General features: G+C 40.2%; 1 protein-coding gene across 1 annotated transcript in view; it reads right to left on the reverse strand.

Annotated features, from left to right (window-relative positions):
- BRD4 (bromodomain containing 4) overlaps positions 1 to 16,167 on the reverse strand; it is a 217,795-nt gene that overhangs the window by 137,603 nt on the left and 64,025 nt on the right. Inside the window, exons 5-7 of the mRNA XM_060240745.1 lie at positions 11,884 to 12,202; positions 4,337 to 4,474; positions 3,745 to 3,880 (exon numbers count right to left, since the gene is read on the reverse strand). Of these exons, the coding sequence (XP_060096728.1) occupies positions 3,745 to 3,880; positions 4,337 to 4,474; positions 11,884 to 12,202 (593 nt within the window). The remainder of the gene's footprint in view (positions 1 to 3,744; positions 3,881 to 4,336; positions 4,475 to 11,883; positions 12,203 to 16,167) is intronic.

Raw genomic sequence — 16,167 nt, forward strand, 5'->3', positions numbered from 1 at the left:
TTTATTAAAGAACAAGCAGGATTTCTTCCCAGGAGACAAATTAGAGACAATATCAGAACTGTTATAAATATTGTAGAATATTATGAGAGACATCCAGAAAAAGAAGTTGCATTGTTCTTTGCGGATGCAGAAAAAGCCTTTGACAACTTGAACTGGGAATTTATGTTTGTGGTAATGGAAAAATTGAGATTAGGGGAAAGTTTTATAAAAATGGTGAAATCAGTGTACACTGAACAGTGCGCAAATAAATGCGGATTTAACAGAAACTATGGTAAATAGTAAAGGTACAAGACAAGGTTGCCCCCTATCTCCATTATTGTTTATAATGACTCTGGAAATTTTGCAGATGCAAATTCAGGAAGACAAACAAATAGAAGGACTGAAGATGAAGGGTTTTACTTATAAATACAGAGCATTTGCAGATGATATAATGTTTATAAATGAAAATCCTATACAAGTAACACCATTGTTATTTATGCAAGATACAAGAATATGGAGAACTGGCGGGATTTTACTTTAATAAAGAAAAACAAAAATTTTTATGTAAAAATATGCAAGTGAATAAACAAAATGAACTGCAAAGACTAACAGAGTGTGAAGTCACATTACAATAAAAAATATTGATCTCTACAAAAATAATTATGAAAAAATATGGCGCAAAATAGATGAAGATATACTAAAATGGAACAAGCTCAATTTGTCATTGTTGGGTAGAATAGCTGCAATTAAAATGAATGTACTACCAAGAATTATGTATTTATTTCAAACAATTCCGATAGTGAAGGACAATAAACAATTTAGAAAGTGGCAAAGGAAGATTTCAGAGTTTGTATGGGCTGGGAAGAAACCAAGAATCAAAATGAAAATTTTAACAGATGCAAAAGAAAGAGGATTCCAACTACCAGATTTAAAGCTATACCACGAAGCGTTATGTTTGGTGTGGATAAAAGAATGGGTGACGTTATTAAATAGAAAACTTTTAGTATTGGAAGGTCATGGAAATTTATTTGGTTGGCATGCATATATGTACTATGGAAAGAATAAAATGGATGGCTTTTTCTCTATATTTCCATCACTATATAAGAAGAAATCTGTTAAATATGTAGATGAAATACAAAAAATATGGAGATGAGAGGAAGCCGTTATGAATTGTGCCAACAGAAGTAATAAAAATATCTGCGGAGATGGGTGAAGAAAAGTGGCTACCATATAGCCAATTGTTAAAAATACAAGGTGGTAAGATAGCATTAAAAACGTCCGAAGAGCTAAATAATAAGTTTGACTGGTTTCAAATGCAACAAATTAAGAGCTTAGTGGAAAATTATGTTAAAAATGAAGGAATAAGAAAACATCAAACTGAGTTAGAAAAAGTTCTGCTGGGAGATAACGATAAATTGATTTCAAAAGTATATAAATTATTATTGAAATGGTCTACTGAAGATGTAGTAAAATCTCAAATGATAAAGTGGGCAATTAATGTAAATAAAGAAATACAGATGGAATCTTGGGAATACTTATGGAAGAACTCTATGAAGATTTCGACTTGTTACAATATTAAAGAAAACTGCTTTAAAATGTTTGTTATACAGATGGTATATGACTCCAAAAAAAATCGCAAAAATGAATAACAAGATGTCAGATAGGTGTTGGAAATGTAAAAAGCATGAGGGTTCTTTCTACCATATGTGGTGGACTTGTGAAAAGGCAAAATAATTTTGGCAGATGATTCAACAAGAGATTATAAAAATATTAGGATATGACTTTAAGAGACTTCCAGAGACTTTTTTTATTGGGATTAGAAAGGAAAAGTTTCCAAAGGAAGATAGAACTTTAATTTGGTACTTACTTTCAGCTGCAAGGACATTGTACGCGCAGTTATGGAAGCAAGATAAAATACCAGAAAAATGGGACTGGGTTGTTAAAGTTAATTCATGGAGTGAAATGGATAAACTGTCAAGATCTACTGATTTTGACTAAAGACTGGGGGGAACTTGGCCTAAGTATCAGGCTTGGTTAAAATCATAATGGATCCACTGCTGCTAATGCTTTACCTTTAGCTACTTCCCTTCCCCCCTTTTTCTTATTTTGATTTGCAACTGGTGTGAAGGAAATAGTCGGCGCCTTCTCAGGGCCTGAGGTGGGAGGAAGCCTTGCATGATAATACAAGAACAAACAGCTAGCTATCGCCTGAAAAAGTATCTGGTAGTTATGTGTGAATGTTCCCTCCTGGACCCGCCCCCCCGGTAGGAATGTTTTTGAAATGTATCTTAAAACCCATGTATCAATGTATTGGTTTCATTCTTAGCAAACTAGAGGCTTGCGCCAGAGTACCGGTTATCAATAAATGTAGTCTTAGTATCAACTCTGGCTCATTCTTGAATCCGTCGACTTGACATAAACTTACAAGAATCCTAAAAGACTATGAGTTGGATGGATTTAAAATTGACTGGGGAAAATACAGAAGATATGTAGAAAAAGAATGGAAAATAAAAGGACATTGGGCAATTTTTGATAATAATTAAATGTTAAAAATATTAAAATGAAGAATGAAGGTGTATTATAATAATGAAGTTAGGGTTATGTATTAGTAATATTAGAAATATGTATTTTCTTGAAGAATAACAATTGTATATTTTTCTTTTCTATTTTCATGTTATAAGATTCTTAAGAGATAAGGTTACCTTCTTTTTATAAGTATTTTAATCAAATGACACCGTCAGGAGTCAAGATATAGGGGGGAAGAAAGGGTGGAAAATAGCAATGTATGAGATAGCTAATGAGTTTATTAATGTTTTATTGAATCTGAATATCGTATGTTGCTAAAATAAAAGTGTTTTACATGAAAAAGCTTCAGTTTGCCCTGATTCCCAAATACAGGTGGTCTAAGCAAATGGTTGCTTGTTTCCACCTCATACATCCAGCGTCTAAACCAGAATTAAATGCTGGGTTTCAATTCCAGTTTGTGGGGAGGAAACAAAGTCAGATCTACCCAGGTTCTTGCATTCCAAAGTCATTACAAATCAGAAAGTGTTTGAAAATTTTCAAAACCAGTAAGCTTTCAGCTACAGAATCTGCAGTCACAGCTGTCACAAACAGATGTTTGTGGTGGTGACTGATTGTCTGACAAAGGGAGCTCTGATTCTCAAAAGCTTCTACCCTCTAAATCTTGTTGGTCTCTAAGATGCTAGTGGAGCCAAATCTTCAGAAATTTCTACATTTTCCTACAGAAATTAGCTTACTTCTCCTGCTACAGGAAGTAATCTTTTAACAATACGGAGTCCAGATATTACAATATAAAGAGCTGTTCACCTGATTTCAATAATTTAAATTAGAATGGTTGTATTGTTATTACATGTTTTAACAACATCAACTGGAAATATAATGTTAACATTTTACAGTGATTTACTAGTGATACCATGTATTGCTTATTTTTAAAAATATGTTTTCTCTATGGCTTTTTATCCCCCTACAGACTTCTCATTGCGGAGCAATGCTGTTTACTCAAAAGTCTCAAATGCTTGAAGGATCACATATTCAGGTATCAAAGTTCAGAAGAGTTTTTAATTGCTAAAGAAATTAAGAGAAAACCTCATGACTGCAAAGTTCCTGCTGCAGAAAAGCAGACGCTCATCAGCTTATGGCAGCTGACCAAGTCCTACTCTACAGTGTTGTTTACTTTCACAAAGTACTGGGGTAAAAAGTAATCAAAATGGCACAGATAAACAGTATATGATGCATTTGTACCTGGTTCCTTTCTACCACGTCCTCTTCCTTTTGCTTGGACTATAACGATTTCAGTTTCTTCCTGGGGCATTTCAGAGATTTTCTGGAGGAAAAGCTTTTCAAGAGCTTCTGCCATTAAAACTATGTCATCCCCTGGCTAAATATACAATAAATACAAAAAATTATATCCACTTCAGGAGACAAAGACATCAGGAGAAAATGTATAATTTATTAGTGCTGTGTATACGGAATGTCATAGGCCACTAAGTGTGCTTAACTGAGAGCAACAATGATATCTGCCTATCATTTTAATGAATGTATTATATATGTAAGTTGTGATTATGTTACTGATTACTTTATGTCCAATGTAGTCACATGTTCTGCATCAGTTTCTCCAATCCAAATTCAAACACATTATACGAATAGCCAGTAAACTTTTCTAACATAGTAATGCTGAAAAGCAAAAAAATCCTTGCATATTACATAAAAAATATCTTTAATTCTATGCGTAATTTTACATTAAAACGTGAAAATAATGTGGTATCTCAGCAAATGTATATATTATACGGAGGCAGGTATCCTTAACAGGCTCAGATCCATTAAGTCAACACACCTTATTGTAGATGTAACAATTTGTAAACATTGTATTGAAGTCCTGGATACATTCTTGAGCATTCCAGTAGTAGTTATTCTCCAATCGTCTCTTTATTGTTCCCATATCCATAGGAGTTTTAATAATTTTATAATAATCCTGTGAGAAAATAATCAAATATGACAACTGAAAACTCAATCCTGCTAACATAAACGTTTTTCAAACATGAAAAATTTAAGACAAAACCTCATTTTCAGCAGATTGAAGGGCACTTATTATTATTAAATGGAGGGTGTTTATATAGATTCTACTCTCCCACAGCAAGCCCCCCACATCATATCCAGTGCCGTTTTCTCACACATACTCAACCTGGCACACTGCTGTCATTCAAACAGAGCAGGAAGGAAAGCAAATAAAATGTCAACATGCTAATCCCACTATACTACTACTAAGCATATATTTAATACTAATAGTGTTCTCTGTGCTAGTCAGAGCTCAGAAAAACAGGTTGCTTACATGTAACTGATGATCTTTGTGTGATCACCTGTGCATTTACACCCTTGGGATATACATTGCCTGCACCAACTCCAATTGGTACCTACATAGATCCAATAGAGGGATTTTTGTGCCTGACAGGGACTCCACTGTGGACGCTTGGGGGGCAGGGTGCCAAAATCCCGCCAATTCCTCCTGACCTCTGACTAACCCAATAGAGAGGCGCAACTGGGCTGACAGAAGAGGGGAAGGATGGACAGGGGATGTGAATGTACAGATGACCTCTTGAAGACCATCAATTACAGGTAAGCAATCTGTTTACCTTCTTTGTGGTTTCTGTGCATCACACCCTTGGGAGAATAATAAGCTGAAGCCTACCTGGGGGTGGGAACAGAAACACCAAAAAGAAATACAAAATGTGTAATATATTATATAAAGTTATATATCTTCTAACTTCTAATAACAATAAACTACTAGTAAATACATGAATCACAATCACAATAGCCAGATTCCCAGGGTTGTGTATAGACATCTCTTTTAAGTCCTCCTGCTACTAAGCTCCTTCAGAGTCAGTTTAATGTGCTTACCAGAAGCTCTTAACAGTCAACAGATATCAGGAGCTATCAGTTTAGGAAGATATAACTGAGCCAAGTGCAGATAGTTTGAGATGTGTGAGTTGATCCATATACAAGAATAATATTCTGAGGCTCCCTTAGGAATGAATTTAGATATGAGAGACTGAGCAGAAGAAAAATTGTCTTGAAATTCCCGAAAGAATTAGTTCTCTTTACTTGGGCTTCTGTTATATTTTCCAAGGGGAACACTTCTGAGAAAAGCTGTGGAAGCTGGCAAAGTCCTGGAAAAGTGTGCTCTAATGTGCTCTGGCAAGGTTTCTTGGCTTGTAAATAGCAACGTTTGATGGTCTCAACAATCCATCTTGAAAGACTTTGCGAAGAGGCCTTGTTCCCCTTTTAAGAGCCCAGAGTATGTGACAAAAAGGTGAGAGGAGGAACGAAACTCTTTAGTCCTATCAAGATGGAAGAGTAGAGTCCTCTTAATGTCAAGTGTGTGAAGACAGTACTCCTCAGGAGTTTGAGGAGCAGAGTGGAAAGCGAGTAGCATGATTTCCATGTGCACATGGAACTCCAACAAAGACCACCTTCAGGAGTAATTTTATGTCAGGGGATAGAGCTACCCCCTGAACACAGGTAAGGTGGATCAGAACAGAGTGCTGAAAGCTAGCTGACCCATCCGGCCAATATGATTGCAATGAGGAAATCAGTTTTCCAGGAGAGAAGATGCAAGGGACAAGTTGCCAAGGGTTCAAAGGATTTCCTCATCAAGCCTTGTAGAATTAGTGGTAAATCCCATGCAGGAGTTTGCTCCCTAGTTGGGGTATAGAGATATAGGAGTCCCTTCAAGAAATGTTTTGTATGGATGAGAAAACACAAAGGATCCATCGACCTTTGAGTGGTGGGCTGAAATGGCTGCTAAGTAAACTCGGATAGAAGAGTGGTTAAGGCCCTAGTCCACCAAATGTAGTAGATAGGAGAAGACACTCAGTAGTTCCACCTTGTCTAGGTCAACCTAGGAAGGGGAGGTGAATGCCACAAGTTTACTCTATTTGTAGCCATAAAATTTTCTTGTGGACAGTTTCCTGCTGTTGTTCAGAACATTCTGAACCCTGTCAACAAAGGGGGCTAATCTATCATCCACACCGTCAGTTTTAGGTGCAGGACATTATGATGAACCACTTTGCCCTCTTGAGATATAAGAAGATTGGGTTCTGGTGGAAGAAAAGAACATTAAGTAGTCAGAGAGATGAAGCACCATCTAGAACCATGGCTTCCAAGGCCACCATGACGTAATCAGAAGGCTTTTCTCTTTGCAGCTTGATGATTACTCGGGGGAGCAGGAGGATGGGAGAAAACATGAAGAGGAACCGATAAGACCAGTTCAGGAGAAGGCTATCCCCCATCGAGAGGGGGTCCACGCCCCCTCTGGAGCAGTATTTCGAGTTCTCCTGGGTAATGAAGATGTCCCCTATACAACAAACATGGGAGTCGGGTTGACTGGATTCAGTTCCCATTCATGGAGGACTGCTCCACTTCTGCTTAGGAGGTGTGCCAGGGTGTTCTGGTCATCTGGGAGATGTGTGGTTACTAAAAACACCTCCTGATCCCGACACCACAACCAGAAGTCTATGGCAAAGTTGCAGTTTCCTGGAGACTGTTCCCCCTTGGCAGTTGATGTAGCTGAGTGCAGTTGTGTTGCCCATAAAGAAAGATATCATCTTTCCTTGAAAGATGGGTCAGAAAGATTGCAGAGCAAAGTTTATGACTCAGAGTTTGAGGTAGCTGGTATGGTGGTTGGCATGAGTGGAATCCCAAAGAGCACCTATGGACATAGGTCTCTGAGGGATTGGGGGCTTAGAATGGAGCCCCTGCTAGAAGGTTGTGTTGGTCCTCCCACCACACAAGGGAACAAAGAATGTCCACAGGTATGCTGAAAGTGATGGGTGTGCAGATGTCAGATGGACGGAAGACTTTCAAGAACCATAGCTGTAACAGGAGCATTCATAGTTTCACAACAGTGATGACTGCAGTGGTGGCTGTCATGAGGCCGAGGAGCCTTTGGATGGAGTGTGCTTTGAGATTTTATGAGAGTGATCAGAGATTATGGCTTGGGCCCTCTGAGTGGGGAGGTACACCCTGCAATCCAATGAGTCTATGTTGGCCCCTATGAACTGGACCCATTGATTTGAGACTAAATTGGATTTTTCTCAGATTGACGCAGAGTCCTAGATGTTTCAGTGTTCTGTGTCTGGTGTATGTGCCACAGACATTAACATTGGGAATTGGCTACCAATAACCAGTCATGGATAAGGGCGCTCTAATGTGCCCTGCAGACAGAGGTGAGCTGCAACCACTATTATAGTTTTGGTGAAAACCCTTGGAGTCGTGGAGATCCCCAAAGGGAGTACTGTATATTGGTAGCAGTCATCTCCCACTGTGAAGCAAGGGTACTGCCTGTGGTTGTGCAGGATATTAAAATGTAAATACGCATCCTGCATGTCCAGTGTGTAGCCATCCAGATTCCTGGATTCAGGAGAGGAAGTATATGGGACAGAGTTGTTTATTTAGGGCATGGAAGTCTGTGATGGGACTGAATCTCCCATCCTTCTTCGGGATAGTGAAATAGCAAGAATATAACCTGCTGCCTCTTGAGGTGATGGGGACTCATCTCAGAAAACCTTACAGGATGGAGTGGTGACTGACTCTGGGAATGTGAGGCATCTCCTCAAATTCGTTCGCGCACTCTTAGCCAATGATAGAAAACACCCATTTGTCTGATGTTATGCTTTCCCAAGCAAGGAAACAGGAAGAGAGTTGGGTGGCCAAGGGTGGAAGTGAGGAGGAAGGAGTGGGCTGTTTGGGAGTCCCTGTCACTTTCTGGCAGGATTGGCATTGATTTCCTGAGAATTTAGGCTTGCTGGAGTATGGTCTATTATTCTGACCTTGGAGAGACCCCGCCAGGAGTGTTCAGGCAAGGATCGACTTTGGGATTATCTAAATCAGGATCTTTCATAGGATTTGGATTTAAATTGCTTGGAGAAGGAAGAGACAATCAGTGTTCTAGAGGCCTTGATGTTTTTGTTCATTTAATGGAGACAGGTGTCTGTAGTGGCATGAAATAAACCAATACCATTGAAAGTTAAGCCTTCTATGGCTGTTTTGCTGTCTTGATTGAAGCGGGCAGAATGCAGCCCGGAATGTCTGCGAAGGGCCACAGCTGATAAGACTGATTTTGCAAAGGTGTCAATGTTGTGTTTGGCCAAGTTAACCTGTTGCTTGGCCACTAGCATTCCCTCTTTTTGCATTTTAAGCAGCGTATGGCGGTTCTCCTCTGGAAGAAACTGGAGCAGTGGGGTGATCTGGTCCCAGAGGACGAACTGGTAGCAACCAAGACAAGTAAGGTAATTCATGTTTTTGATCCCTATAGATGCTGTAGAATAAAATTTCCTACCAAAGGAATCAATTTTTCTTTGATGGGGGGTGTAGAGGTGGAGTGTTTTCCACTGGAGGAAGATGTCAAGACTAAGGAGTTCGGTTTTGGGTGTGAGAAAAGGAATTCTGCACCTTTCTTTTGTACCTTGTATATATGGTCCAATCTCTTAAGACACAGCTACTGATGCTGGCTTGTCCCATGGAACTTTGCTTGGAGCATGATGCTTGGAGAGTGATAGCACCGGAGACATCTTTGAGATCCTCTGAAGGGAAAATAGGGTATCCTCCATTACTGATGCCAGCGGTGATGGCAGGGGAGAGTAGTGGTCTGATTTGTTGTTGTCAGAATCCCCTTCAAGCGAACTATGGGTGCCCCCCACCTCTGAAGAGTCTGAGTCTGAGTCTGATCTCGGTTTTGGAATGGACGTTGGCATCGATGTACAATTCAGCGGAGGTGAAATCAGTGCCAATGAAATTGGGCACTTTGGTTTCAATGGAGCATCACATTGCTGGACTCCTTGTGACAAGTGAGAGGAGCAGCAATCCCAGTCTGAATTGTCCCTAGGTGGGAGCCAGAAGTACGGTAGCCAGTAGACTTAAAAATATCCAAGTTGTCTATGGTCTCATGATGCAGACCATGCTGGAGGATGCCAGCAGTAATAGTGATCAACGTTTAACCCATTGCAACAGAGATTGTCTTGATATCTTGGGTGGATTTGGGGTCATTGGAAATCCATGTCCAGTTGTCTGTATTGAGGCGAACTCATTCTGCTGGCTGAAGCCAATCTGGAGGAATGCTGGGTCAAGTCAATGAGCTTGGTGTCGGAGTCGGGAATATGAGATGACTGAGAGATTTGAATCAGTTGTGACAGCTTCAGGGAATCCACCCAATGTGGTGACGTCAAGATTTGTTGGGACACAGACTTTGGAGGTGTCAGGTCTGGCAGGGAAGCAGACAATATTTGATGTGCAAGAGTCAGCGAAGTCAAAGAGGGGCTTGGTGTTGGCTTGCACATGGAAGAGCATGAAATGTGGTCTTTGGTTGACTTGTGCTCTTTCTCTTTTCAAGTGTTTCTTAGTTGAGGACTATTCTGATGCTGATCCCGATTTCAGTACCAGAACACAGTGTCAAATGCCTGTGTGGTGAATAATGGTTTTGATGGAGAAGTAAGAGAGACCGATTGCAAGGAGGTGGCACCCTCCACTGAGGAGCTAGTGTCCATTTTTGGAGGTGCTAACATTGATGTGAACAGCGCAGTTTGAAGGTGGCCTGCTCAGTTTTCCCAGGCCTTTTTATTAAACTTAAGACAATGGATGCAAGTGTCAGTGCAGAGTGTTTCGCCTAAACAATTTGTTGCCACACCGGGAGCACTGCTTGAAGAAATCCCACATGTGCCAGGAGGTCTGAGGGGTTGGGGGAGAGAGGGAAAAAAGGGGTTTATAGAGACTGTTTTCCCCTTCTGCAAGACTCACAGTTCATCTCCTGATATAAAGTGAAAAAACAGGATGAAGAAAGCAGGAATGCAGCTACAAGATGGAGAAATTTTAAAGAAAATCGAAGAAAGGGAGGTTCACTGACCAGAGAGCTGAAGAGGTGAGTCCTGAATGTGCAGCAGAGTCAGAGGAGAACTGGCAGGATCTTGGCACACCGCCCTCTGAGCATGCATGGTGGCAGAGGCAGCCCAACACCCCATGGTGCTCTAGGCAGACTTGCTGCCTGATGTCCCCATAAGTGCCCCCACGCCTCCCCCCAAGCACCCCCGCACCTCCCCCCCACGGCTCTGTGCCTCTCTCCTCCCCGCCGTGCCTCCTCCTCTTCCCACTTCCTGGATGTGGATCCAGGAAGTGGGAGGGGAGGAGTCAGTGGCAGCGGGGTCGTGCTTTCAGGATGCTGATCCTGACAGACTGTAAGCGCCTCCCAGCTTTTACCCGCGACTGAGTGATTGGCCGGGGGGGGGGTCTTTAGATAGCCAGAACGCAGTGCTAGAGCTGGTTCCGACAATGAAATTGACAAGGGGTGGGGAAGGGTCCAAAAGGAGAGGAGGAGGTGCGGCAGGGGGAGGAGGTGAAGGGAAGAGAATGGAGGGGTGGGAGGCAGCAGCGGTGGTGGCCGGCAGCGGTAGCAGCTGGCGGGCGGGGGAGGCAGGCAAACTAGGTGCTTGCCTGGGGTTCTGGGAGGGGTGTGGGGAGCCCAATTTGGCGCCCCCATCCTCCCAGCGCCCTAGGCAACCACTTAGTTTGCCTAGTGGGTGAGCCGACCCTGCATGGTGGCGCTCCTGGGCATGCCAGAAGGCAAGGGCACACAAATCCGCCTATTAGAGCTATGTAGGTACTTCAGGTGCCATAAATCTCAAGGGTGTGATGCACAGAGACCACAAAGAAGATTGATACAATCACTAGCCAGCAGGTATGCAATCTACATTAAACAACAAGGCTCACTGAAGGTTCAGGACTAGCCTTCAGGAGAGTCCTAGAATCACACAGCTGGAAGTGTGCAAAACGCGGGAAACTCACAACCTCTCCACTAAATTCTGCCTAAGTTCACAGAATCAGCATTGCTATCAGATGACCACTTAGCCTCTATTTAGGCAAATTGTATCTTCATTCTACTCCTTGGTCTAACAACCCACCCTTCCATTACTTCTAGAAAGAATATTATCTGCTATTCTTCCTTTACTCTTCACTCACTTTCTTGACCTTACCATCTCTGAGTTCTATTGGATTCTGTCCACATTCAAGATCTCCCTACTGTGGACATGTCTGTTACCTTTCCTCCCATGCTCCTCCAATCCTTGAAACCCTACCATGCTTTCCCTGTTCTTTCTGTTCTCTTTCTGAATATGTTGAACACTTCTGAAGACTGTTTCGACTTTCTCCTCTTTAAACTTGGTTCTCTTTGCTGCCGATTACTGCTTCCCTTCCATTGTTGACTTCCTCACCAGAAAGACTTCCTCACACATGCTTTTCTATCTTTGACTTTCTTCTCAAATCTTCCCTTTCATCTCATTCTACTCCTTGCTCCCTCACCACTGCTACTCTTATTTTTGCTTTGCAATCTATACTTACAGGGAGGTTTAGTTTGACAGCGTCCACAGGCTGCTGGAAAGGCCATGAAAACTGGTGTTTCCATAGTGTCTTGAGCACCACTTTGAGCAAATACTGTAGCTGGTTGGTCATACGCTTGGGTCTATTAGGATTTGAGGTCTCTGGTGGAGGTGGGTTAATGGGTACAGTATTGCCCTGTTGGGGTTGGGCCTGTGCCTGTGTTGTAGACATTTGTGTAGCTTCTAGTCCATCCCCCATTACTGATAAATTTCTCAGTCTCGTCCCAGGACCACTCTCTGCAGACATGCTATTGATCCCATTGCATTCTCCACCAGGCACCCTGTACAGCAAATAAAATGTTAAACGTGAGTCAGGAGTTTGTGTACTCAATATAAATAGGAAATCCATACACATTTTAATATGCACAGTCAACAATGGGGCCACATAAACAGCATGCAGCTCAGCCTACACTCATTTGTCATAATCATAGCAGGCCAAATGACTGTCATATTTGCATACTGTAAACAAATATGGGACTTTCTAGTCTAAACCAGTTGTCTTGTTTTGCAAATAGTAATTCTCACTGCCCAATATCTTTTACATTTCTAACTGGTCTGGCATTTCAGATCAATAACATACCAACAAATACAAATAAATGGACACAAATCTGACATCAGGAATTACAGAACTGAGAAACCTGTGGGAGAACACTTTAACCTTCAAGAGCATTCAATGGGTGACCTCAAAGTAGCTGTTTTACTGCAAAGGAACTTCAAGAACAGAATGAAGAGAGAAATTGCTGAATTACAAATTATTATGAAACTTGGAACAAACAGCTCCCCAGGACTGAACAGGGATATTGGTTTTTTATCTCATTACATATGCTATACTCTCACTGAGTACAGCTATACATCCACAGTATTCCAATGCATTTCTCTTTTAGAATAGTGTACCAGAATAATTTTTTGTATTGACATATTCAAAATAGGGATATTAGCTATTTATCTCATTACATATACTTAACGCATTTTCACTACATTTTATTGTATTCTTTTTTCCTTTTTTCTAATGGCAAGAACATCACTATCCAATGTATTTCTCTTTTAACCGTATTGACATACTCAAATAAGGGATACTGGCTGTTTATCTCATTACATATACTTAACCCGTCTTCACTATATTTTATTTTATTATATTATACATTTTTTTCTAATGACAAACTAGAATGATGTTTACATGTTAAAAAGTAAATTAGGTGGACAAGAACATCTCTATCCAATGTATTTCTCTTTTAGCTGAATTGACATATTCAAATAAGGGATATTGGTTGTCTATCTCATTACATATACTAAGCCCATCTTCCATTATATTTTAACGTATTTTTCTTCTAATGGCAAACTATATGTACGTTACACGTTGAAAGGTAAATTAGTTGGATGGGAAAAACTTCCGAGAAAGAAATGCCCTCATTTTGGCCCAGGGTTATAACAATAGATTAGCAGACATTCTCACATTTTGACATGATACTGTTTTATTAGTTTCTCACGCTCATGCTACCCAGATCAAAGGTTTGCTCCATTTGTTAATTTTATTATTCTGTCACTGGGTTTTAAATTTGTACCACTTTGCATTCTAAACCACTGCCTACCAGCTATATTTAGCTCTGCTCACTGTATTTGATTCCTCGTCTGAAGAAGCGTGCATGCACACATGAAAGCTTACATTCTGAATAAAACTTTGTTGCTCTTAAAGGTACACCTTGACTCCTATTTTGCTCTACTGCTTCAGACCAACACAGCTGCCCGCTTTATTCTTTATCAACTGATTCTAACTCTTCAATGCCCAAACACTGGTCTTTGAATAAGCCCTTGATGTACAATGATGATTGTGCACAACAAACTGAAGTACAGAATATCTACAGGAAAACACCACAACTGATATTAATCCTACGTTATGGGAACCTCTTAAAGCCATCCTAGGGAGTAATTTAATATTCTTGTCCTATTCCCTAAAGAAGCATAAGGAAGCATTTAAACTGGAAGTATTATCACGTATTAAAGCACTGGAACAACTACATAAAGATAGAGGTGGCAAAAACTATAAAAAACTCACTATGGAAAGGAAGATACTGGAATCACTTGAGAGTACCCAAATCCAAAGAAATTTACATAAAACAAAGGCACTGGATTAACTCCCCCCGCTCTCTTAAGTTTCTATCATGGAGAGTCAAAGACAAACCCTCTAGATTTATCAATGCCTCCCACGATGCAAATGGCCATCTACACACCAACTCTTCAGCCATTACCAAGATACTTAATGACTTTTACAAGTCTCTATAGTCTTCTCAGAAACTTTCATCTAGCTCAATCTCCAAATTTCTTATGCAACATCCTCAAATCAAGAAGCTGTCCGAAGACCATAGACTGTTCCTCAACAGAACTTATGACCCACTGGAAATCATGGATACTATCAAATGCCTCAAAAACAATAAAGCGCAGGGGACAGTTACTCTTTGGAATTTTATAAGAAATTTGCACATTTCTTGTCACACCCTTAACAGAAGCTTGCAATGAAGTGCTTCAAACTGCAACTTTGCCTCCCACCTGGAATAAGGCCTCCATCATAGTCCTTCCCAAACAAGGTAAAGACCCCACTTTATGTTGGGTTCATTCGCCCCCATGTGGTTGGGGTCGCTGCATCGAAAATGAATGTACTGCCTAGGATACTATTTTTATTCCAGATGGTACCAATTATCTTGTCGCAAACCTTTTTTCAGCAACTAAATAAAATGGTTACAATATTTATCTGGCCAAACAAGAAACCGAGAATTAAATTAAAGGTTTTGCAAGATAGCACATCAAGAGGCGGTCTAGCTTTACCTGATTGGAGAATTTATCATAAAGCATGCTGTTTAGCATGGTTAAAAGATTGGTTCATGTTAGAAAATAAAAGATTATTGGTACTGAAAGGTATAGGACTGGCAAGAGGTTGGCATTCCTATATTTGGTACGAGCCCCCGACAAGGAAAAATATCTTCCACAGACATGAAATAAGAAAGTCGCTATATAAAGTGTGGGACGAAGTTAAAAACATGATCTACACATATGTACCATTTTGGCTTTCACCAGTAGAAGCTTCCAGTCAGCCCACTTTATATTGCTGGGAAAATAATTATAATTATGGTGCGTTACTGGACAAACAGAACAACTTATATTTGGATGTCAGTGTGAAATTGGATTGGTGGTTGAAGAATCAAGTAAAATCCAAATATCAATCAGATAAGGAAGTAGGATTTAGTAAAAAAAAAAACAAATGAATTTGATATGATAATTCATGATAATCAGAATCTTATTTCAAAAATTTGCAATTGGTTGTTACAAATTAAAATGCAAAATTAAGTGGTTAAAGAAAGCTGGATAAAATGGTTGAAGGATTTTTGATATAGTATCAATTTAGAGGAATGGGAAAAAATTTGGAATCAAAATTTAAAACTTACCAAACCATCAGTGTTTATTTATATAAAATGATATATAGGTGGTATTTAACACCTGAAAGATTGAGCAAAATATATCCTATGTACTCGAATAAATGTTGGAAATGTAGGAGAGTAAAAGGGTCCCTTTATCACATCTGGTGGCAGTGTGAGTAAGCTAAGAAATACTGGACCCAGGTCAATATCTGGATTAAAAAAATATCAGGAATAAGATGTCATCATACTCCGGAATTATATTTGTTGAATATGAGTAAAGGAAATATCTCCAGACCCAAAAAGAAACTTTTGTTGCATACATTAACAGTTGCGAGAATATTATATGTGAAATATTGGAAAGTCTCTAAGATACCGGATAGGGACGAATTTCTACAAAAACTGTTAGATGCAGCTGAAATGGACACATTAACTATTAGATTAAGAGGTGGGAATTTACAGGAGTGTAGAAAGACTTGGGATGATGTATATGTTTGGATAAGAAGTATGGGAATTTCTATGAAAAATTCGGAATTGTGTTTTGGTAAAACCCTCTAACTCCTTAGTGTGGATGGGTGGGTGGTGGTTGGTTTGGTTGTGTGTATGTATTTCTTTTTTGTATATGAAATCTGTAAAATAAAGAGAAGAGGACATTTTAAAAAAAAGAAGAAAGCAGCGTCTGGGGGTGGTTGGTTTAGTTGTTCCCCCAGGCTGACCTGCTTTCCGCCCTTCTGCATTTGCCCCTGGCCAAGACTCACGGACTCCCCCTTACCTTTGGCCATCTCTAACCTCACTGTTTGGAGGAAGTCCCTCGGGTCGGGGTTTTGTTCTTCCACCTC

This window comes from Heteronotia binoei, chromosome 5 (assembly GCF_032191835.1).
Source record: "Heteronotia binoei isolate CCM8104 ecotype False Entrance Well chromosome 5, APGP_CSIRO_Hbin_v1, whole genome shotgun sequence".
Classification (NCBI taxonomy): domain Eukaryota; kingdom Metazoa; phylum Chordata; class Lepidosauria; order Squamata; family Gekkonidae; genus Heteronotia; species Heteronotia binoei.